This window comes from Macrobrachium rosenbergii, chromosome 9 (assembly GCF_040412425.1).
Source record: "Macrobrachium rosenbergii isolate ZJJX-2024 chromosome 9, ASM4041242v1, whole genome shotgun sequence".
In the NCBI taxonomy this organism is placed as follows: domain Eukaryota; kingdom Metazoa; phylum Arthropoda; class Malacostraca; order Decapoda; family Palaemonidae; genus Macrobrachium; species Macrobrachium rosenbergii.
The window spans coordinates 55877732-55903824 of NC_089749.1; the positions used below are offsets into that span (position 1 = coordinate 55877732).

The following is a 26093-nucleotide window of genomic DNA, read 5'->3' on the forward strand; positions in this document are numbered from 1 at the left end:
AGTAATTTATTTGTTTTAGAGGTTTTTTTCACAGTTCACTGTCATTATTTCATGCCCTGGAACAACTGTTGTTATTTCATAACCCTTTGGCATCTCCCATAACGACAGTAATAATCATAATTTAGTAATTTATTTGTTGTAGAGATTTTTCTCACAGTTCACAGTCCACATTTTCATGCCCTGGAACAACTGTTGTTATTTCATAACCCTTTGGCATCTCTCATAACGACAGTAATAATTATAATTGAGCAATTTATTTGGTGTATAGATTTTTTCACAGTTCACATTTTCATGACCTAACACAACCTTGTTATTGCACAACCCTTAGCATCTTCCATAACAACAGTAATAATTGAGCAATTTATTTGTTGTAGAGGTTTTTTCACAGTTCACATTTCATGACCTGGAACAACTGTTGTTATTGCACAGCCTTCTGGCCTCTCTCACAACGGTGATAATAATAATTGCGCAATTTGCTTTCATCGCGAATTTCATTCTGATTTAATGACTTGTTTGTTATGCGGAATGCATTACGAACAATACGTTCCATTATCGCACGCCAAGGAGTTAATTGAATTCAGTGAAATCTATTTTCAAACTAATGGTCATAACTGCGGCGAATTTGGGGTAATTATTCTCGTCCAGAGCAAAACCGCAGGCTGAAATGATTTATCAGTCTGTCGCAGAAACAGCAAAACGGCGGCGGAGAAGTGCTTGGCCACGAATTTCTGAGTCTCTGAATGCGAAATCATAATGACGTTCCTATATTTCTTTGTATGTCTCAGATAATGAATAGGAAGATGGGAGAATGGAAGGAATATTCAAATGAAATTGGTCTTCAAGAGACCTTTTTATTCTTACTGCAAAGTCGCTGGAAAGTCTTCCTAGTTACAGTTGTTTGGAATTTTGATGGTCATAAGTTTAAAAGAGGTGCTAACACCTTTGTGTCTGTGTGTGTTTGTATGAATGTGTGTGCATGAATATGTATATGTATATATATATGTATATATATGTGTGTATATGTATATGTATTCACAGAAGCCCTTTGTATATATAAGTATATGTATATATGTATGTATGTATGTATATATATATATATATATATATATATATATATATATATATATATATATATATATATATATATATATATATATAAAGGGCTTTTGTGAATATCCGCCATTTTACCTTTCTCAGTATATATATATATATATATATATATATATATATATATATATATATATATATATATACACAAAGGGCTCCCGTGAATATCCACCGTTTTACCTTTCTCAGTCAATTCCACCTCAAGGGAATCTATCTGTATCAGAAATCATTGGTCCTAAATGTTTCTGAGATTCTACTTCATTAATCCATTCTCCATCCTTTTTAGTTTTCTTTGAAAGAAGATTACTGTGCCGGCTTTGTCTGTCCGTCCGCACTTTTTTCTGTCCGCACTTTTTCTGTCCGCACTTTTTCTGTCCGCCCTCAGATCTTAAAAACTACTGAGGCTAGTGGACTGCAAGTTGGTATACTGATCATCCACCCTACAATCATCAAACATACCAAATTGCAGCCCTCTAGCCTCAGTAGTTTTTATTTTATTTAACTTTAAAGTCAGCCATAATTGTGCATCTGGCAACGATATAGGCCAGGCCACTACCGGGCCGTGGTTTAAAGTTTCATGGGCCGCGACTCATACAACATTATGCCGAGACCACCGAAAGATAGATCTATTTTCGGTGACCTTGATTATACGATGTACATAAAACTCAATTGCGCCGAAGAAGCTTCGGCACATTTCTGACTTGTTTCATTGTCGTTACGGCAATCTCAAACTCCACTTTCGTCTTAATCCTCTTTTTTCATTGTCGTTAAGCCAATTTTAACCTTCTCTGTTGTCTAAATCCACATTTTTCATCGTCGTTACGCCAGTCTAAACCTTCTCTCTCGCCTACAGCCTCTTTTTTCATTGCAAAACTCATGAGAAAGGCGGACACTAAAGGTGATACAACATCACTTTAAAGCCCAAATATTCATTACAAGTTCTCTTGACAAGACCCTGTCAGCAGTAGCCTTGCTCTGCTTCGTCCATGAAGATATTTCAACACCGTCAAATCCCTTCTCGTCATCAGTGAGATTTTTCAGTTCCGCGCAACACTACACAGTATTTCTCAGCAAAAATGCTTGATCTGTGTTCAACTCATGAATTTTTTTTAAACCGTTTTGTCAATCTCTGAGGCCTGTATTCATCTCTCCAAACTATTGAGAATAGGTACTTTTGCTATGAATTCCAATGGCCAATCATCAGGCTTTCTTTCCCCATTCCGTATTCTGAAAAGCAGTGTTTTTGGTACACCAAGTAGCATTTCAGTTTCAGCTATAAATCATGTCTCCAGTGCATCTGTCAAAACCCAGTGTTTTCCGTCTGATGAGAATAAATTGCCCTGTATTTTACTGATATGCCCACAAAATATATATATAGAAAATTTTGATTTGATGATGCTATTATTTCCTGTTTTGAAAGATTTTATTCTTTGCGTTATTAGCGTCTGAAAATATTACGTAAGAGCATTTGGTGATTTTTTTTATGCTTCATTCGTATTGCAAGAATTTATTTTTTACGTGCCCTTTATTATATTTTTTTATCTCCTTGATGCAATATGCTTTATACTACTTTAGGATTTTATTTTGATAAATTGTGTTTAAGGGTTATAAGTATCTGACCAAATTATATAAAGGTTAAAATTGGCATTTAGTTCAAATTGTTTCTGTTTCGTTCTTATCAAGAAAAGTTATTTTATAGTTTTTCGTTTTCATTTAGCCATGTATACACCATAATGAACTCTTTAGTTATGTTTACTCAGTATATAGAATGTCACGGTAATACATGAACAATAATTTGGAGGTCATATTATGGTGCTGAATTGATATAAAAATTCATAATTACAGTCCACTTGTTTTTCTGTTTAATCATGATCACATTTTAAACAAGTAAAAAATGCTTCGGCGCAATCGAGTTTTCTGTACAGCCGCCACCGCGTATGATCAAGGCCACCGAAAATAGATCTATCTTTCGGTGGTCTCGGTATAATGCTGTATGAGCCGCGCCCCTTGAAACTTTAATTTAACCAAGGCCTGGTAGGGGCCTATCCTATATCGTTGCCAGAAGCACGATTATGGATAACTTTAACCGTAAATTAAAATAAAAACTACTGAGGCTAGAGGGCTGCAATTTGGTAGGTGTGATGACTGGAGGGGGCATGATCAACACACCAATTTGCAGCCCCCTAAAAATCAGTGGTTTTTAAGATCTGAGAACGGACAGAAAAAGTGCGGACAGAAAAAAAAACTGCGGACAGAATAAATTGCGGACGGACAGACAAAGCCGGCACAATAGTTTTCTTTTACAGAAATCTAAAAAGTGTGGTTTCTTGTCACTCAACCCGCGTGATGTTTACCCGCCCTCCTAAACTTGCATGTTGTAAACACCGAAGTTAGTTCCTGCTGAAGGTCAGACCAACTGGACGAGAAATGTTGATGTTGTCCCAACTTTGACAATGGTATTTTGATATTCAAATTCGGTTCTAACCTAATCTGAGAGAGAGAGAGAGAGAGACAGACAGACCTGGAATGTTGCTTCATAATTTGATTTGAGAGAGAGATTTAGATTTATTACCATCCAAAAATACTAAGATATAATTTATGCGAGAAGAGAGAGGGATAAAAAAAAAGTGAAAGTTAGTCCCTGAGAATATGTTCTACGGCAAGTGAGAGAGAGAGAGAGAGAGAGAGAGCTTGTGAGCTGGAATGTTGCCTCATAATTTCATTTGAGAGAGAGATTTGGTGCCATGTAAAAATACTATGATATGATTTATGCGAGAAGAGAGAGGGATATAAAGAAAGGAAGTGAAAGTTAGTTCACTGAGAATATGTTCTACGCCAAAACAAAAATATTTTATAATTATCAAAGTTTTGCAGTGAAAAGTCCAAGAATGTTTTCATAATAAATCCAAATGACATGTTTCAAACAGATTTCCAAATTCTCTCCAAAATTATTTTTTTCCGTGCGAATCTGTCCTTGAAAACGAAAGCTGTATGTTGTGCATCCTGCCAAAATACATTTTTCCTTTTATATATATTTCATTCAAAGGTGGATCGCCAACTACGATATATATCCTCTTATGATTGTTTCAAAATCCGATGGTGTGATGCACAGTCCCGATAGGAGACATTTGTAGTTTTTCTTTATATAATTATTAATATCTTGCACAATTGCAGCTGATTTAGATCAATCTGTGCTATAAAAGAATATCCCGGATGTTAGTTGCAAGTTGCACAATCTCCTGGTATGTACCTACAAAACAAACAAACAAACGACCCCAAAATAAACATGCAACAAACGCTGGTTGCGTTCTTTGCAATCTCTCAGTATGTTTCAGCTTTATTCAGAGCCTCCCGCTATTCCAGGTGACCTAGACAAAGCTGGACCAAATGTACAAAATGTGCAGTGTTATGCTTCCAACAAATGCTTTCAAATCTCCGTGAATATTCACATCTCGAAGCAGAGTGAGATGCGTCATTCCTGAGGCTCTCTGGCGTCACCTTTACCCTGAGGAAAGATTTTGGGCTTAAGTGTTGTAAGCAGATCAGTCGTTCATCGACCTTCCTCTAGGAAACTTCTTGCAGTGAAATAGAATTCTAGACAGGTATATTCACTGTGAAATAATTAAATGCACAAGTATATACAACTCTCTCTCTCTCTCTCTCTCTCTCTCTCTCTCTCTCTCTCTCTCTCTCTCTCTCTCTCTCTCTCTCTCTCTCTCTCTCTCTCATTTGCAAATCTTTGTGAATTTGGAGACATTGTCGTCCATTACAGCGTTGGGAGAAGTGCCCATGATTAGTCTATCTGCCTGCCTGTCGGTCTGTCTGTCTGTCTCTTAATTTCAAATGATTGTTAACGTTGATAATTCTTCTTACCATGATATAATATATATATATATATATATATATATATATATATATATATATATATATATATATATATATATATATATATATATATATATATATATATATATATATATATATATGTATATAAATATATATATATATATACATATATGTAATATATATATGTGTGTATATGTATATATATGTGTGTGTGTGTGTAATTAATTATGCATTTGAAACATGAGCCAGACGTGTCGCTTGTCGTCCCCGTTTGAAGACAGTAAGTCCTCCGAGGACGTTTAAGCAGACGCCTGATGATGGAGATGTTGCCTCCGCGCTTCCTTGACGTTCCCTAATGACAACACGGCTCATTTCCCTCAGGGAGAACCTCCTGATGGTGGACGGAGAGAGAGAGAGATAGGGGGCAAAATATTAGCAAATACTTACTTGTTTTATTACATACTATATCTAATGGACAGAAAGATAGATAGATAGAGAGAGAGAGAGAGAGAGAGAGAGAGAGAGAGAGAGAGAGAGAGCGCAAGGCTCTTCAATAACTATCAAGTATAAAGCCTATTATATCTAATACACAGCAGACATTATTAATATGTAATGCTTAAATATTATATCTAGGAGAGACAGAGAGAGAAAATTTATTTGTGTCAATTCTCTGAGAGAGTGAGTGAGAAAGATTTGTATTTCTGACAATTTTCTGAGAGAGAGAGAGAGAGAGAAAGGTGATAATCAGTAAATAATGATTTGTTTTAATACCAGCTATATCTATCGGACAGAGAAAGAGAGAAATAGTAAATATTAGTTAACAATCAGTAGGTGGGAAAGTTTATTTTATCTAATAGAGAGTAAACATTGCCTGATGGTTTGGTTCATACATGCAGGTTTTAATTTTTTCTTCATTGTTTTGTAGTGAGGACCGGGACTAAGTCATGATTAATTGCTGAAGGGTTTAAGATAGATTTGAATTTCCTGTTAAAACCTTGTATAAAATATGAAGTATGACAATCCTAATGAACACTGTAGAATGTACAGAACGTAAAATACAAAAGATAAAATAAAGAAGGGTAACAAGAAAAATTTTAGAATAATATGACTGAAAAAAGGTATAAAATTTTAAATATTAAATATAAAAATCTAAATTAAAAAAAGAATTCTTAAAAACTGGGGTTGTACCGTAGAATAGAATTTAGAAACAAGATTGTAAAAAAGTTAAATGAATAATGAAAAATCGTTTTTTTTATAGCCAGTAAATCATTCGTGCATGAGAAGCTTTGTCCTGTTTGAAAGCCCTGCAGACAAAATTCGACCATACAAAAAAATACTGGCAAAATGTTAGCTAGCAGTAAAACGGAGCTTTTAACTGTATTTCCCTTTAGCTGAAGGGTCCTATGTAAAAGACGGCTAAAAAATGCTGAAAGGGGATTTTTAAGATTAGATGAAGAGATGCTGTGTTTTGCTTTGCAATAGACAATAACAGAGATACACGAAATGCTTCCATATTCCCCTTCGTTTTTTACTGAACAGTTAATTTGTCCAAAATTTTTATTTACAGAAACTTTGTCTTGGTAAGGGTTTTTTTACATAAGCCATATATTTACAGAAGCTTTAATTTTACATAAACCATGTATTTGGAGAAACTTTGATTTTACATAAGCCATATATTTACAGAAACTTTAGTTTTACATAAGCCATATATTTACAGAAATTTTGTCATGTTCAGGAATTTTACATAAGCCATATATTTACAGAAACTTTAATTTTGCATAAGCCATATATTTACAGAAACGTTGTCCTGGTAAGGAACTTGACATAAGCCATATATTTATAGAAACTTTAATTTTGCATAAGCCATATATTTACAGAAACTGTCCTGGTAAGGAATTTTACATAAGCCATATATTTACAGAAACTTTAATTTTACATAAGCCATATATTTACATAAACTTTGTCCTGCTCAGGAATTTTACATAAGCCATATATTTACAGAAACTTTGTCCTGCTAAGGAATTTTACATAAGCCATATATTTACAGAAACTTTGTCCTGCTAAGAAATTTTACATAAGCCACATTGAACAGATATTCAGAAATCTATCTCTTTCTTTTTCGCCTATCTATATCTTAAATGCAACCATTTCTCTGGCATCCTCTTTCCATAAAGCTCTTTGAACCTACTAGGATTTTCCACAAGGAAAATAAAACGTCCAAGGTTTTTTTCAGTTTCGAAAAACATCTACAGACATCCATGGATGTTTCTTTTCTTTAATACTCATCTTTTATGTCACAATCATTAGTTCGTCCTCGCTCTTTTCAAGCGGAAAGTCGTTTACTCAATTTTTTATATGTGGTAATGAAAAGGTGAATAATGTTGCCATTTACCTAATGTGGATTATGACGTCAACGTTTTGTTTATCCGACCTCCTTCATCTGTGCGAGAGAATGAAACACGTTTCGGGAAACCCGTTTCATAAGGTTAATTTTCCTCGACATCATATCAATTTTTTTTCCTTTTCTTTACCTTACACATTGTACCAGACTGGGTGGCTGAATGAAGGCAGATGCTTAATTTGCCGCTGGTAGAAAGTTAAATGTTATATCTGATCGTCATTTTTTTTTTAGTAAGAATACCATCAATTTACTTCAGAAGTGCAGTTTAAAACCTTGACTTTGACGTATTAATGCTTACCCTGTTTTTGCTAGGAAGAAATTAATGTTTCAACTTTAATAAATGTTAGAAAACTTATCTCATTAAGAAAAAAAAAAGCTGACGCCACAGAGAAACAAAAGAAAAAAAACTGATAATGGATCATTGAGAAGACACTTGCTGAGACCTTCCGGCGACAGAAATGGTTGGATCAAGTTGGAGAGGTTCCTGGGAAACGAAATTGAAACATTATCTTTTCTTTCAAGTATTGACGGACCGTGAAATTGCTTGGCTCTAATCCACTGGTAATTCATTGTTTCCTCCTTTCTTCTGTATTATTTTATGCTGTTTTGTTCTGATCGTCATTTCTCATCTTTGGATCTTATTTTTATTTTTTTTTTATTTTACGTTTTAATCGAATCTCGTTGATGTGAGGTTCTTCATACGCATTGTAATTGCTTTTTTTAATTTGTGTTTTAATCGCTTTTCCACGATTTTTTTTTTTTTTTTTAGTTTTCTGAAACAGAAAACTATTGTGCCGGCTTTGTCTGTCCGTCGTCACTTTTTTCTGTCCACCATCAGATCTTAAAAACTCCTGACGCTAGAGGGCTGCAAATTGGTACGTTGATCATCCATCCCCAATCATCAAACATATCAAAGTGCAGCCCTCTAGCCTCAGTAGTTTCTATTTTATTTTTAAGGTTAAAGCTGCCATAATCGTGATTCTGGCAGCGATATAGGACAGGCCACCACCGGCCCGTGGTCAAAGTTTCGTGGGCCGCGGCTCATACACCATTATACCGAGACCACCGAAAGATACATCCATTTCGGTGACCTTGATTATAAACTGTACAGGAAACTCGATTGCGCCTAGGAAACTTCGGCGCATTTTTTGTTTCCTTTTTGCAGTTACATTTTGATCGTCATATCCTTGCGTAGATTATTTTTTTATATATAATTTGATCAATCTTTCCTGTAAACAATAGCTGATGAATTAAGGTTCTAGGAGAAATAAAAGACGAACCTTCCAGTTCAGTGGAGGGATACTGTGTTCTCCATGCTGTGCTGAAATCTGTTGGGCATAGATTCTAATTCCCCTTATACCTCAGTTCGTCGTAGTTGCTGTTTTCTTTTCAACAGCAAGGTTTTGATGATAATAATAATAATAATAATTAAATGCTTTATTCCTCGATGTATAATTTTACTTTATGAAACCTGCTTCCATAGTGAATCATTTTGCATTTATAGTGTAAATTTTACATAATAATAATAATAATGATAATAATAACAATGATAATAAGTGATGGACTCCTAAGGAGGCAGGATGCAACCCGGAACCCCACACTATAAAAACCACGCAGTCGAATAGGATGACTGATAGACCAAAAAAAAAAAATAATAATAACGTAATAACAATAATAATATGAATAATAATAATAATAGTGGTGTGAAATAAAAGAGGGATTCAACCAAAATAAGATCTTTATTAATCAAAGTTAAAATTAAACACATCCAGACAAAAATTGCTTGGATATTTCAGAAATAAAAACTAAAATTCCCACTGCTCAGCAGTGAACAAAATATGATTGCATAAGATCTTGAAAATACCTATATATCAAACCGAGCTCGATTAGCTGACAACCTGACCAAATTTTAATTTTACCAAAAATTATGTTTAGAATCGATAAAAGAAAACATGACATCCTCCAGAAAGGCAGAGCAGCATTGCTCGGCCACCATCTCCATCCAAGGATTGGTCCCCTTCAGGAGGAGAAGCAACCTTGACCCTGACCACAATTCGTCCAGAAGCCGCATACGGAACTCAGCACCGGGGGCTCACGCAGAAGCTGGACAAGCCCCAACTTGTGGGGTCAACCCTCCCTGCCCCCTCATCACCACAGAGACAAATCCTTCAGATGGATCAGGTGACACTGCAACGTTACTCCGCTTCAGGATGTCAGACATTTGTGGTTCTCTGCATACCCTGGGTTGCCACAGCTATGGATTGATGGACTGACTGGAAGGTAAGGACTATGGGTCTCCAGTTGATAGATGACTAGAGTATTCCTATCTTAGAATTAGAATTAGAAGATTAAACTGAAGGATCTAAAAATTATTTCTTTTCAGCTTGAACGTCCTCTTTCGAACCTCGGTCATGGAAGCATCTGCCGGTTCTTCTTTTGTATCTCCATCCCTTTTAGCTGCGGCCTCTTGATCATCAGTTTCTTCTCTTCCTTCTCCTTTTCCTGTACTGTTTTCTTTGAACTCAGAGGACTCACTTTTGAGGCGCTCACTTTTGTGGAACAGTTCGATTAAGTCTTCGTTCAAGGTGGCTTTCCAGCATCCCGAGGTTAGCTTCTTCCGTTTACGAGGAGGCTCATGACTAGGGTTCTCCTCCTCCTGCTCCTCAGGCCCGGTATGAAACTTGGGAAGGCTTATCTTCTTATCCAAATTGAGCGCCTGAAGGTTCTTGTCCTTCAGGGGAAAAAGCTCTGCGTTGGTACGGGACAGGTCCAGATGAAGTTTCCGTTTCTCCTCATTTACCAGCAAAATCTGATCTGATAAAGTCTTCTTGTCGTCCTCGGCCATTCTAAGCTTCTGTTCCAACATTTTTTGTTCCTGTTCCCATTCAATATAAAGGGCTCCTAATATCACTTTCTTCGTATGAAGCTCTTTGCATCGTTTTGCCAGTTTGTCACGTTCTTGGCAAACCTCGCCAATTGTTTTATTCAAATGATCTTTCTCTTTCCCTACGTTGGACATCATGTCAGCAGCTGCCTCATTTTCAGACTTGCACTTAGCCACTTCTTGCATGAGGGACTGAAGAGATTCATTCAAATTCAAATTTACCTCTTGTAATTGAATTACTTCTGCTTCCTTCTCTTCTTTCTCAGCTTCTGCTTTTGCGTGAGCTTCTTCTATATTATTTTTCAGTGCCATATTATCTGCTGTCAAAGAGGCGTTTTCTTGCCGAAGGTGTTGGAGCTGTTCCTGGAGGGATGTGATCATGCTCTCTGCTTCTGCCTCTATTTTCGTTGCTTTAGTCAGTTCCATGGCCACCTTCAGTTCTCTCTGTCTGAGGAACTCCTCTGCATAGTACAGCTGGCCTATCACACCTTCCAGTTGCTCCCTCCTAACTGCATTTGCAGATATCCCTATGAGAACCGCCTCTTGCATCATGCTCACGCTCTGCTCTTTCTCAGATATAGTGTGTTCTCTGTCTAGCAATGCAGCCGTTGCCTTTCTTTTGTCAATCAAAAAAGCTTCCATCTGATCGTCGTAAGATTTTTATGCTGCTCCAGGCAGAACATTTCGCGACGTAACTTTTTTTCCAGCTCGTCCTTGGCTGCTTCCATTTTACTTTTTTCCTCTTCTATGTCTACCATTTTTGGAAAAGCAGCCTCCAGCTTACTCTTCTCTTGCTGCAATATTTCCTTGACCTTCTGTAGCTGCTCTGCACAGGCCATCTTCTGGGCAACAAGTTCTCCCTTTTCTTTCTGGAGGTATTCTTGCAACTCTGCGTTTGCCTTCAGACTTTCTGACAAACTCATTTTCATCTCATGCAGCATATTACTTTCTTCTATCTTCATTCTGTCAAATTCTTTCCTCTCGAGTTGCAAAGAATGTTTGACATCTTCTATCATCTTCCGTGTTTCGTTAATTTCTTCAGCGAGCAGAGCATTTCTTTTCATCGCTTCAGTAGCAGCTTTTGCTACACTTTCAAACTGCTCAGTACTCCTGTCTTTTTCTTGCAGTCTTCTTTGACAGTCTAAATTATCTTTCTGTAACATTTCGTTAATGTTTTCCAAATGACTTAATCTGGCAATGGTTTCGTCTTTTTGAAACCTTCGAACTTCCATTGTCAAGTACGTAATCTTCTGCAGCAGTTGCTTCTTTTCTGTCTCTAATTCAGATACTTTTGCTTCAAAGCTTTTCTCCTTTGCCTCGAACAGCTCTTTTTCTTTATTCAATTCTTCCCTTTGCTTTCCAATGGCAAGAACCTGGTGACTGCAGTCCAAAGACTGGCGAAGAGCTTCAATGCCCTGCTGCTTTTTTAGCGATGAATCCCTCATCAAACGGCCATTCTCTCGTTCTCTGGTCAACGCGTTGTTAGTTTCTGATAATTGCTTTGTCAAGGCAGTCAGAGTTTGGTCCTTTATTCTAGATTTTTCATCTGCTACTTCTTTTAGCTTCCGTAACTGTTCACCCTTTTCATTGATTTTCTCATTCCATATCATTTCGTTCACTTCGTTCGTATGGACCAGAGCCTGGTTTTCTCGTCTTGATAATTCGAGTTCTTTTTCCAGGCTGTTCCACTTATCCTTCCAATAGGCAGTTTCATTCCTAATGGATATTTCTCGTTCCTGGGCACTAAGGACGAGTTCCTCCTTCTCTCTTTCCAAAACAGAGAGCCGAGACTTTAGGTCGTCACATGCACTGCCGGTGCTGCGCCCGATGCCACCACAATAGGAAATAAATCCCCAAACTATGGCCATCAAGAAACTCAGGAATGCGAAGGTTGTTGCTACGATTGTTGGCATTGTTTCAGGTAAAATCGTCTCCAACATACTAATAAGAGATGCGGAGTCCTGCTTTAAATACTAACACAGGTGACGATTTTTCCGTCTGCTCTTCCTGCAGGATTCAAATAAGTCAGATTTCCCCCATACATTTCTGAGTAACGTTTTCTTTTTTTCTTTTTCTGTAAAAGAAAACTATTGGGATGACTTTTTGTCTGTCCGGCCGCACTTTTTCTGTCCGCCCTCAGATCGTAAAAACTACTGAGGCTAGAGGGCTGCAAACTGGTGTGTTGATCAACCACCCTCCAGTCATCAAACATACTAAATTGCAGCCCTCTTGCCTCAGTAGTTTTTATTTTATTTAAGGTTAAAGTTTGCCATAATCGTGCATCTGGCAACGATATAGGGTAGGCCACCACCGGGCCGTGGTTAAAGTTTCATGGACCACGGCTCATACAGCATTACACCGAGACCACCAAAAGATAGATCTATTTTCGGAGGTCTTGATTATACGCTGTAGCGGCTGTGCAGAAAACTAGATGGTACTCTTGTTTTAATCATTATAAACAGGTTTTTGAGATACGAATACTAACTCACCAATTCTTATCCAGAATACTAACTCACCAATTCTTATCCAAAACCTGTTTTTATAGAATATATATTTTTTACGTAATTTTATTCCATATTCTGTGCTGGGTTGCAAATTTATACAAAAAACGAAGATGCCATGCTTTACTACCCTAATACAATTCTCAATATATTTTTATCACTTACTTACATTTTTTATCTGTATTCATTAATTTGATTTATTCTTTTTAAGTAAGTGATATCTTCATTCTGTATCTCCCATTACCTTCTGTTACCTCTTTCTAATGAACACCGTATTCTTTGGAAGCTTGAATTTCAAGTCAGTGGCCCCTCTGGGCTCGTTCCATATGAATATGGTTCATCTTCTGAATAATAATAATAATAATAATAATAATAATAATAATAATAATAATAATAATAATAATTACGTTTATGAGTGATGCTCATATTGCAGTTATTACAATAAGATTTTTAAAATTCGAATTCTGACTCGGCAACTCCTCTTCAAGACCTGTTTTTATAGAATATATATTTTTTATGTAATTATTTCCTTTTGTGCGGTGGTTTTCATTTACAAAGTAAATAAATTAAAACGTTGAAAGTTAAAGTAAAGTTCTCATTAAAGTATTTACAATCATTATGTCTGTCTTAACAGCAGACAGAAAACCTGAGAAAAATCTTACATTTCAACAGAAATGTATTAGAATTTCCCAAGACTCATAATTTTCTCGAAAGAATACTAATTTCTCCCAAAAAAGGAAGTCCGGGTAAATATACGAGGGGGATTTTACGGTTCCATTGTCTGGCTGGCGAAAGTTCACTCGTGCGAGAAGTCTAATAAGCTGTTCAATGCGGTATTTGTGCCAGGTATCCGGGGGAAAAATTTAAGTTTTGCGGGAAATAATAATCAGAAATGAAAACGCATACGATTCATATTTTCTCTCTTCTCTCTCTCTCTCTCTCTCTCTATCTTTATGAATTATAATTATATATATATATATATATATATATATATATATATATATATATATATATATATATATATATATATATATATATATATATATATATATATGTATGTATGTATGTATATACTGTATATACATAAATATTTATATATGGTGTGTATCTATATTATGAATTATTTTCCTATGACATTTTTTATGTTGCTGAATTGTAATATTTTTAAATTAGTGTTTTGTATGATCTGCATTCATTAAGTCTAGTTCAGAGGACTTTTCCGATGACAGTGTTTTAATGATAAATAATTTTTTTTTTATTTAAAATCGCTCCTTCTGTGTAAAAGTGTGAAGAGTTCTTATGATGATGGTTGATTGATCGCTCTGTACCCTGGCGTCGCGAGGCGCCTGGAACAAGTGAGTTTCAGAGATCCGTGAGAAAGTATGTCATTTGTCAGCTTCCAGGTCGTCATTTTTCAACGGACCGAAGCAAGTGTTCTCCTCGGGGGCAGTAATGGCGTTTGAAGACTTACAATACGCTTTGGATACTTGATTTGCAGAAATTGAAACGTTTAACGAAATTGGTGTGAGATGCAATTTCTTTCAATCGAAAGGGGTTTTCGTAAACCGGTATATCTGATTTATTGTGATATATTTAAAAAATTTATATTTCGATTTTAGTGACGTATTTGAAAAGTTCCGAATTTTTAAGTCTCTCTCTCTCTCTCTCTCTCTCTCTCTCTCTCTCTCTCTCTCTCTCTCTCTCTCTCTACACACACAAGTAACACATGGTAAACCAGGTTCCAGCTTTCTAAAGCTAGGCCGAGTTCCCCTGTTATTCAGTTCACATGAGAAACGAATTGATATTAGAAAAAACATATCTATGTATGCTCTCTCTCTCTCTCTCTCTCTCTCTCTCTCTCTCTCTCTCTCTCTCTCTCTCTCTCTCTCTCTCTCTCTCTCTCACAAGTAAAGATGGTTCCAGCTTTCTGCAGTTAGGTCCAGTTCCCCTGTTATTCAGTTCATATGAGAAATGAATTGGTATTAGAAAAAGGAATGTAAACATTACTGTGAATGCTCTCTCTCTCTCTCTCTCTCTCTCTCTCTCTCTCTCTCTCTCTCTCTCTCTCTCTCTCTCTCTCTCTCTCTCTCTCTCTCTCTCTCAGAGTCAGTTAAGTCAGCAGATTTTGAGAGCCAGAAATATAAGCCATGCAATGTGAGTTATTCCAAGGAATTTGTAAACTAATTCGACAAGCACTGGTATATACTAAAATCAAAATTGAGATATGTTAGCTCTGATGTGGCTTCTTAGAAGTGTGAAACGATGATTGCTGAAGTGGTGTCTAATAACCGATGCTCTTGTGAAGTGTATAGGTTTCTGAAAGGTGAATGAACGAAGCTGCGCATTTACTCATTATACCATGGGAAATGGAATCGGTTAATGAATTAGTAATTAGTGTTTTGGGACCATCCTTTGTTATGAAGAGTGGTTTTATTAGAAGTGCTTAAAAAATCCATAATTAACAACTTCAGGTCAGTAAGTTCCGAATTTTAAATTAATTTAGAGACGTTCATTTCTTGGTTTCATCAATTTAGTTACCAACATTTTGATTATCATTTCCTTAAAAGAAAAATCCGTATCTTTGTCAAGTGCAAAAGTTTGTACTTAAAAGTATATTAATCATCTTTTCCTTTTTCGTGTTCGTCCGCGCCTTTCTTCACCACATCTGCAGCCTACCGAAGTTGACTAATCACCAGGTTCGTAATTCGCTACTTAAGTCATAATAGGTACATTAGGTGTCAAAGCGAAGCATGTCTGCTTTTACTGAGCAGTTAACTGCTGCCTTTTATTCAAAATACACGAAAAATATTGGAATTCTACTAGCCAATATGTTGACTGAATCAAATCATTCTCTCTCTCTCTCTCTCTCTCTCTCTCTCTCTCTCTCTCTCTCTCTCTCTCTCTCTCTCTCTCTCTCTCTCTACGTAGAATTATGATAAGCAATTAATGTTCCTCATTTTAATCAAAATGTTTGAAGTTCCATATTAAATCATTTCAAGGTGACTTCTTGATGAAATCAAAGATAGAAACAAGAGGAGGATTTAGTAGAGAGAGAGAGAGAGAGAGAGAGAGAGAGAGAGAGAGAGAGAGAGATAACAATAGCCTAAAGCTCGTGCATGTTATTGACAATATAAATATGAAAGAAAGAAGCAGGACGAATATAACTGGAACAGAAAAGGATTTCTCTTGCTTCCGTGGTAAATCAGACACCCGAATGTCTAATGGTGAACCGCTCGCGAAAAAAATCAACAGAATTCTTATCGCTCTCTCAAGCTCGCAGCTTCGTGTGGCGCCACTTGAAGCGTTTTAAAGGCATGCAACCACAGCTCGGCTAATAATGGGTGTGATTCTTGTGTTTCCTAAAGCAAGGGAGCATACAGAGAGGGCAATCAAGCACGAATATGTGCAGACACAAAGTGCGTTAATTACACAGTCACGAATATGTGCAGACCAAAATTCGTTAATTTCTTAGTCACGAATCTGCACAGACACAAAATGCGTTGATTTTATCAAATATTATATAATTTCATCAGACTGTGAAGCCATTATGGCGGTTATATTTTTGGCGACAATAAATTGCTTTATATTTACCAAATGAAATTATCATCTAACATACCGATACAAGATAAATTAGAAGAAAAAAAAGTAGACCGGATAAAATTTTTAAAACGAAAAAAACACAAATTTGAGAACAAATATATTTTATAGATCCACTTACTGAAGAGGGAACATGACGGGCCGAAATTGTACGTGAATTTCTTAAATGTATTTGTTCTCCAGTTTGCGTTGTATTCAAACGACCGAATAAACAACAGAATCTTTAAATACAGCCTATGATGGTCCGTCGTAATTACATCCCATTCAGAATTTTGAAATAAGAATGAGAGTCGTCTGTGCATATTGTTTCTGTTTTCAGAAATAAAAAGGTTTTATTGGTTCATCTATATACAAATATAATCGTTATTCATTGTTACACCGTAATAAGTCGCTTATGACCATAGCGTGCTGCAAAGAAATTTGGGACAAAAATAAAAAAAAGAAAGGATATACTGTCACAGAACCTAAATTCAAAGAAAAACATTTATTCTTTATAAAACCTTGATGAGTCGGGGCTAAAACCCGTTTTAACATTACAGCTTTGTTTTTTATAGTTTGGAGAAAGATTCGGGTTTGTTTTTCCTCAGCTGTTTTTTTTTTTCTTTTTTTAAGTTAGGGAAAGACAGTCCATCGTAGAAGATCCACACTTAAATATAGAAAACGCTATTCATCTTTACACCGTAATTTGCATGCAGCATGCTAAAAAGCACCCACAATGTGCAAGCAACTTCAGACGCAAGCCTAAAGCTCTCTTGAGAGGTGTGTGTCACCTTCTGCAACCTTCATATAATCCGCTGTTTACTTTTTTCTCGCAAATATACTCGAGACTCGGGCATACAAGTTTCTGTCCGCCGTTTTTTACTTTACTTGCTTCATCTGGGAGTGTCTGGGACTTTCCCGTTCTTCTTCCAACAAATTTGGAACTTTTTATTTCGTATTTCGTTTGACTTTTAAGGAGTTAATTATGTTTAAAAAATTTTTTTTTTTCTTTTGCTTGTTCGAAAATTTTGGCGATGAGAATGTGAAAGACTCTCTTTTTCCCAGTTGTTGAATTCATTCTGATTTCTGAGTTTCCTGTGTGGAAGACACTCTTTTTCCCTGTTGTTGAATTCATTCTGATTTCTGAATTTCCTTTGTGAAAGACAATCTTTTTCCATGTTGTTAAATCATTTGCATTTCTGTGAATGAGTTTCCTATATGATTCAGGTTAGAGAATTAGAAGCTTCATGTAATGGTGACTGAATGTTATATTCTATTCTATTCGTCTAAAAGTATTGTTAAGCCTAATATCAGTGAGCTGAAATGAAAATAATCAAAACTTTCGTATCATCTCCACGTACACGAGAGTCACCAGAACGATCTTATTGGTCAGTAATTTCTCATTTCCAGCCGTAACGGTAATTTTAAAGTAGGCTTGTCGTACCTTCATCAGATTTTTATGTCAGAATTCCTTTTGATATGTTACCTACTCCTCCACCCCGTCCAGAAACAAAAGAATGCTGTAGATAATTTACTGCCATGTCCTTTGAAAAAGGTCCTCATTAAGGAAGTGAAATGGTTTGTGAAGCAGCAAATAAATTTCTTGGGTAATGGGGTGATACGGATAATTGCCGATATAACAAAGGAAATGGTAGGAAGTTTATTTACACAAAATCCTCTAACTCTACCAGTTTTAAGATTAAAATACTCGGATGGGAGCGTGCCTCCACCAAGTTCTCAATTGAGTGAATGATCTTATTATCAACATTTATATTATTCAAATGCCACTGAATGGTGATGAAAACAAGTTTTGTGGAAAGAACGCACTTGCTAGGCATCGCGAACCCCTGCTCGGAACTCGACTAATAGACAAGAAACATAAGTTGAAAAACTCTATGGTGTCGGCGCATAATATTTCACTTACTGGTGGCAACTTCGCCAATCCTTCGTTGATAGACCAAAGAAATATATAAATGTATTATATCTTTGAAAAATGAAGGATATTTTACTGAATTGAAGATCTTTCCTGAACAATTAAATCTTTTTGCTTAACAATACTTAATTAACGTTAATAAAACTATTCATGGTTCACCATAGCTAATAAAGTTATAGATGAACATATACAAACACCCGCACGCGTATAGATATATATATATATATATATATATATATATATATATATATATATATATATATATATATATATATATATATATAAAGCCACAGCAGAATAAAATGAAAAATTATTGGAACTAGTAGTATATGAATATTTTATGGTATATAAATGTACACACACACACACATATATATATATATATATATATATATATATATATATATATATATATATATATATATATATATATATATAAAAGTACTTAAAACTGAATTACGTTAAAACATTAGTCACTAAAAATCTATAAAGGCTGTTAAAAATTACATACACAAGAGCACACTTAAATACATACACACAAAGCTTAAAATCACGTTACACACGGACACATATGGTTACACAAGAGCACATTAAAAATAGCAAAATCACAAAACCCTCAAAATAAAAAAAAAAAAAAAGGAATAAAAAATTGTCTAATTTTAAGAAAATTCTTTTCTCTTTCCAATAACAGAGAAACAAACAAAGACAGTAATATACTTATAAAAAAAGCAGAAGACGCTCACCTTACAATGCAAACGATAGAACCACACTAACAGTAGAAAAATATATACAGAAAAAACAAAACAAAAAGATCAGATACGTTTCGTGATTCATAATCACATCATCAGGGAATTCTATGGAAAATTAAATAAATTCATAAAAGTACTGAACGGCTAAAACTGAATTACGTTAAAACATTAGTCACTAAAAATCTATAAAGGCTGTTAAAAATTACATACACAAGAGCACACTTAAATACATACACACAAAGCTTATGAATCACGAAACGTATCTGATCTTTTTGTTTTGTTTTTTCTGTATATATTTTTCTACTGTTAGTGTGGTTCTATCGTTTGCATTGTAAGGTGAGCGTCTTGTGCTTTTTTTTTTTTTATAAGTATATTACTGTCTTTGTTTGTTTCTCTGTTATTGGAAAGAGAAAAAGAATTTTCTTAAAATTAGACAATTTTATTCCTTTTTTTATTTTGAGGGTTTTGTGATTTTGCTATTTTTAATGTGCTCTTGTGTAACCATATGTGTCCGTGTGTAACGTGATTTTAAGCTTTTGTGTGTATGTATTTAAGTGTGCTCTTGTGTATGTAATTTTTAACAGCCTTTATAGATTTTTAGTGACTAATGTTTTAACGTAATTCAGTTTTAGCTGTTCAGTACTTTTATGAATGTATTTAATTTTCCATAGAATTCTGATGATGTGATTATGAATCACGAAACGTATCTGATCTTTTTGTTTTGTTTTTTTATATATATATATATATATATATATATATATATATATATATATATATATATATATATATATATATATATATATAAAAGATTCCTAATTAGATGCGTTCTCAACGGAAAATAGTTTTAGCCTTTATTCCTGAACAACAATACACCACAATTTAGGACTGAACAATTATGACATTAATTTAAAATAACCTTTCATAATTGAGAACTTGGTAAAATCAACATTACCCTTTCACTTTAGGACACGCCGCTGAACAGATACACTGAATATTAAATAAAAACATAATTTCCCGAGTCACGACGAGCCATGTTTCATGAGCCCAGGCTACGTCGTCGCATTCCAATATTGAATTAAACATCACGTTAATTAAGCATAATTCCCACTCTCTTCTTTTTTGTGTTCCTCCCCTCCGTTTTGTTCTTTATGCGTTTATTTACGAAGTAATGAGGGCAATAAGAGAGGTTACTAGGGCTGGGTAAGTGGCTCATACGCAAATGCGGGAGGAGATAATGAGTTAAAAAGAATGGGGAAGCATGAATTAAATAATATTTGTGAGCATTTAATTATTGCGTAGCCGAGAGCTAAATCATTTTTTTTTTTTTTTTTGGCAATGTGGGTTCTCTGAGATGAGATGTATTTTCAGGATCCAGCCGGGCTTGATTCTGTTGTAGAAGGATTATATATCCGTAAAAAATACTTATGTACAATTTTGTACATATAGACACGCATATATATATGTTTATATATATATATATATTATATATATATATATATATATATATATATATATATATATATATATATATATATATATATAACTTTATCACATACACAATTGTTCTTTGCATCAGTACAATTACTAATAGGTCCTCATTCAAACTGGATGGTATCTATGGAGATATTTATTCAAAAATGTTACACACACATATATACATACGCACACACACACACACACACACACACACACATATATATATATATATATATATATATATATATATATATATATATATATATATATTAATGTATATGTGTGTTTACGTGTAAAGAGGGTGACTGTAAACACAAACCACTCTTCACCGTCGTTGTAACCAAACACATTCAATTTGAAGATGAAAACGAGAGATACGCTTTCAGAGAAGATTCTTTCATCTGTTTACACTGAAGTTCAGTTAATGGAAGAAGGGAGAAACCAAACACGTTATTCATTTGTTTTCTTCTTCACCCTTTCGTCTTGTATCAAATACACGTATCTTATTCACAAGAAAGTTTTCATTACAAGTTAGCAGAGTCTTCATTCTAATTTTTGTCCCTCTTGAATAATTATGAATAATGCATAATGATTATTGCAGTCTAAATAGACGTGACATGAAATGCAAACGGATGTATGTAAAAATAACAGTAAAGTAAGAATCTTCATATTTTACTGACTGAGACTTCTGGTAAATGCGAAATAGATTTTCAAACAGAGGATGCGATCCCGCCATCTCTTCAGAGTTCTTTTCACAATTAACAGTTGCTTTTTAGTTCTCTGAAAAGAAAAATATTGTGCCGGCTTTGTCTGTCCGTCCGTACTTTATTCTTTCCGCACTTTTTTCTGTCCGTCCTTAGATCTTAAAAGCTACTAAGGCTAGATGGCTACAAATTGGTATGTTGATCATCCACCCTCCAATCATCAAACATGCCAAATTCTAGTTCTCTAGCCTCAGTAGTTTTTATTTTATTTAAGGTTAAAGTTAGCCATGATCGTGCTTCTGGCAACGATATAGGATAAGCCACCACCGGGCCGTAGTTAAAGTTTCATGGCCGCGGCTCATACAGCATTATACCGAGACCACCGAAAGATAGATCTGTTTTCGGTGGCCTTGATTATTCGCTGTAGCGGCTGTACAGAAAACCCGATTGCGCCGAAGAAACTTCGGGGCATTTTTTCCTTGTTCTATCACGACATCGAAAAGATGATCTTGATCTTTGTTTCAGAGTCCCAAGAAGCATCCAAAAGCTTCGGTGGGAAGAGAGTTAATCTTTATTCTCTGGTAAGTTTTCTTTCATAATTTTGGAGTTATGTCTCACATTTCCAAACGAGAGATACCGGAGGAATGAGAGCGCCATTGTCGCCGACTATGAAGAGGTCAATTGGAGATTTGGGGAACTTTATTCCGTCGCAGGGCGGAAGTTCTGAAGTTTATCGTGCCAATACCTTCCGCGATTGCCACTTCGGGACCCGAGCATATCGCCGTTGGGTGGACATCTAGGGATTGCGTACTGTGTGAGTCACTTAGAGATTTTCTGCCTCTTATTGGTAAAGTAATTTTTATCTTAAATGAGAAGGAAGACTGTCTATGATTACATTTTTATTGGAATGAAGGAATATATATATATATATATATATATATATATATATATATATATATATATATATATATATATATATATATATATATATATATACATATATACATATACATATATACATACATACATTTATATATCACACACTACCACATGCGAAAACTAAGAGATGGGGTGTAGGTCCTGACCGGTTTCGACTTTATTTCCCAGACATTGACGAAGGACTGATAAATGATATTAGAAGTCACAAATATATACATGGCTTGGAAATAAAGTCGAAACCGGTCTCTTTATTTTTCACCTGTGGTAATGTGTGATAAACGCATCGCCGGCTAAAGTGATTACAATTATGCATATATATATATATATATATATATATATATATATATATATATATATATATATATATATATATATATATATATATATATATATATATATATATATATATATATATAATATATATATACATGATTATAATCACTTTAACCCGTGATTCGTTTATTACACATTACCACAGGTTAAAAATAAAGAGACGTTGTGTAGGTCCTGCCCGGTTTCGACTTTATTTCCAATCCATATATATATATGTGACTTCTAATATCATGTATCAGTTCTTCGTCAGTGGCTTGGAAATAAAGTCGAAAGTCGAAACTTGTTTTCACCTTTGGTAATAAGTGTTATATATATATGTGAATTTTTTTTTGTCACACCGTGATTTATATACAGTCATAAAGCTACAAATGTCGTTTAATATCCAATTCACGCTACTTGGTGGCTCAATGGTTTGACCCGTCGAATGGAGTCGTTGGAAGGTGCTGTGTCGAGGGACCGAGACCCGGCGGTACCGATCCATTTATCACTTAAAAATTCCCCTTTCGGTGATAATTCCCCGTCGGGGATATTCCCGAAGTAGCGTGAATTGGATATTAAACGACATTTGTAGCTTCATGATTTATATATTCATATATATATATATATATATATATATATATATATATATATATATATATATATATATATATATATATATATATATGTGTGTGTGTGTGTGTGTGTGTGTGTGTGTGTGTATGTGTAATCTAAATGGCCTTTGTCATAAGATCGCTGGTTGTGTACACTCCCCGATAACGCGGACCAAGTTCCTTGTCCCTGCCAAGCCACTATTCACATGGCGAACAATAAGGGCCCGATCTCAAATAAACTGGAACACTGTGAGTAAACAAATAACCTTCTGAGAAACGGCGGTCGAACCCTCGGCTAGAGAGGTCGACTGTATTAAGGCAGACTCGAAAATCTCGAATCCCCTTTTCTATAGACATTTGAAAAGCTGTTTCCTTTCTTTTTAAGATTTCAATGTATCTTGATTAATGAATATATATATTGCTTCGAAAATACGATTCTTTTTTCTAAGTTTTAAGGAATCTTTAATCATGAAAATATGTATTACTATGAAATCCGTTTCTTTGTCTAAGTTTTAAGGAGTCCTTAATAATTAAAATAACTATTACTTCGAAAATCTGTTCCCTTTTTCTAAATTTTAAGGTTATCTTTAACAATGAGTAATTATTACTTCGAAAACCAGTTTCTTTTTTCTAAGTTTTAAGGAATCCTTAATAAATAAAATAACACTTACTTTGAAAATTATTTCTTTTTTCTAAATTCCAAGGAATTTTTAATAATGAAAATAATAAAAGTAATATTTTCGTGTCCCTCCTCAGAGGATTCCAACACCTTTTACCTCAGCGAGGCTCTATAGGTAGACTCAATATTCGCTTGGCTTTAATTCCTCCTGTTATAGTTTTGCCTCCTCCTTATTTCCAAAAGCCTAATTGGAATTCTGCAAAGCCATTAACCCCTGAGGCAATTTTGCATCCGATGGAATTTCACTGAAATGGAATTCCGTTAACTGTAACTTTTACAACATCCTGTATGATGAGAGACATCGGTTATTGAAGTCACACATCTCATTCCGGTAATCAGAAATTAAGAGCTTTTTTTTTTTTAGTAATTTCCATCCGTAGCATTTTCAGGAGTACCACATATTTTATCTGTCATCTATTCAAGCGCAAGGCTTTTGTGTATGATTGCGTGTGTGTTCATGCATGAATATGTTGAAATATAGAAAAAAAAAACATTTTCGAAAAGAGGGAGCTGAGATATATTCGCTCAGTCAGTTATTTTTGCAAACTTTGGCTTTGTGGCTCCCTTACCAACCACACCAGACTTCTATCTGTTTGAAGTCTGTAAGCCCCAAGTTTTGGGGTGAGTTGGCGAGCCCTGTGTCCATACCCCCACACAACGTCACTACAGATCATATCCCAGTTGTGTCAGATCCCACATCCTTGTTTGAAATGACTGAGAGATCATCTATGTAGTGAGCCAGAAAATTCACAGAACAAGAATTTCTTGTTGTGTGGGGACCCCTCGTCTAAGTGATGTCCAGATTCAGATTTTACTTCAAGCTGTCATTTGGCATTTAACATCCGGTAAATAATCCTCTAATTTACATATGTAAATACTGTTACACCGCTTTGAATCTACATATGTATATGTAAATAGCTTTGATGTAGGCTGCAGGGCTGCAGTACGCATGTAAAAGATGGCTGTAAAAGCTGTTACAAAAAACATGTTGATATATATTTGACACTTCCTTCGAATGTTGTGTAAGTTTAATTAGTTGTAACACTTGAATACCTCTTGTACTGGCTTTTAGGTATGTGTATATATATATATATATATATATATATATATATATATATATATATATATATATATATATATATATATATATATATATATATATATATATATATATATATATATATATATATATATATATATATATATATATATATATATATATATATATATATATATATATATATATATATATATATATGTATATATCTATATGTACATATATATTTGTGTGTGTGCACACTTGGCTCAGTATCTATATTTGTAAATAGCTGTAACCATTGCACAGAATCTGCATAAGCATTCAATAGCTCTGGCACATGCTACAAAGCTTTTGAATTCTACATTATTTTTAATTAAAAAAATATCTACATGTTTGTAGTAACATCTTAGAATTAGCAAATATGAATAACTGAGAAAGTCAAAATACCCATAGAAAAGAAATTAATCTTTTTTAAGGTAGATAAATACAGCCTTAACCAAATACCTCCAGTTTAGATAGGCCTAAGTCACCCCCGAAAAACCAAAGTCTACTGATTGAAAGAGGGAAATACAGCATTAATTAAATATCTTCAGTTTCCTGTAGTCCTCAGCCGCGAGGAGGGACCGTAACTAGGCTAGCAGTATAAGAGCAAAACTCCATTCAGTAAATTGCTGTGGAGATAGGCCTAAACTGAAGCCTCAATAAGGGTATTTGCCGTCTCCCCAAATCCCGGCAAAGTAATCCACTGCAACAACTATTTGGGGAAATTACTTTCTCCCAGAATGAGTCTTCAATTAAGCCTCTCGCGGATTTTGTAACTGACCGAGGTTCTGTTACATTTATTGATGGTTTCAGGATTGTTAGGCCTATTTCGTTTGCTTTTATTTTTTTTTGTTATAGTAATCAATTAGGCTTTGGCAACTCGCAAAGATTTCTAGGGTTTTTAGCGAGAGCGACGCTACTTGGAGAAGGCTACAACAATCATTCAATCAATAACTAAATAGCTTTGGTCAAGCGCAGTTATTTTAGTGAGTTGAGGAAGCTTTAACTTTACTTCAATATCATTAGGCCTAATTCTTCTCTTCTTTCTTACAGTCAGCAAACACCATAAGGATACTTAATATTCTAGTTGGCCTGAGGCTAGGAATCTCATTCTAAAATTCAGTATTTGTAGATTTAAAATAGATCCGTAAAATATGATATCCAACTCAGTGGTTTACAGTGAGGCTTCAAAAGCCAACTCACCAGAGTGAGTGAGCTGACAACTCATTAGGTGATATCCTAGTAATCAATGTATCTCATCTGTAGCTTCATGACTCATAAAAAAAAGTATTAA

At 34.8% G+C, this 26093-nt stretch overlaps 2 protein-coding genes across 2 annotated transcripts; both read right to left on the bottom strand.

The window, feature by feature from the left end:
- Nucleotides 1-10200: 10200 nt before the first annotated feature.
- On the bottom strand, nucleotides 10201-10790 carry LOC136841992 (centromere protein Q-like). Its single transcript, XM_067109395.1, has 2 exons — nucleotides 10328-10790; nucleotides 10201-10229 (listed from the first exon to the last, which is right to left on the bottom strand). The coding sequence occupies exons 1-2, from the start codon at nucleotides 10788-10790 to the stop codon at nucleotides 10201-10203; spliced, it is 492 nt and encodes a 163-aa protein (XP_066965496.1).
- Nucleotides 10791-10864: 74 nt separating this feature from the next.
- Nucleotides 10865-12151, bottom strand: LOC136841993 (golgin subfamily A member 6-like protein 1). The gene has a single exon (XM_067109396.1). It carries the CDS (start codon nucleotides 12149-12151, stop codon nucleotides 10865-10867), a length of 1287 nt encoding a protein of 428 aa, XP_066965497.1.
- Nucleotides 12152-26093: the final 13942 nt, after the last annotated feature.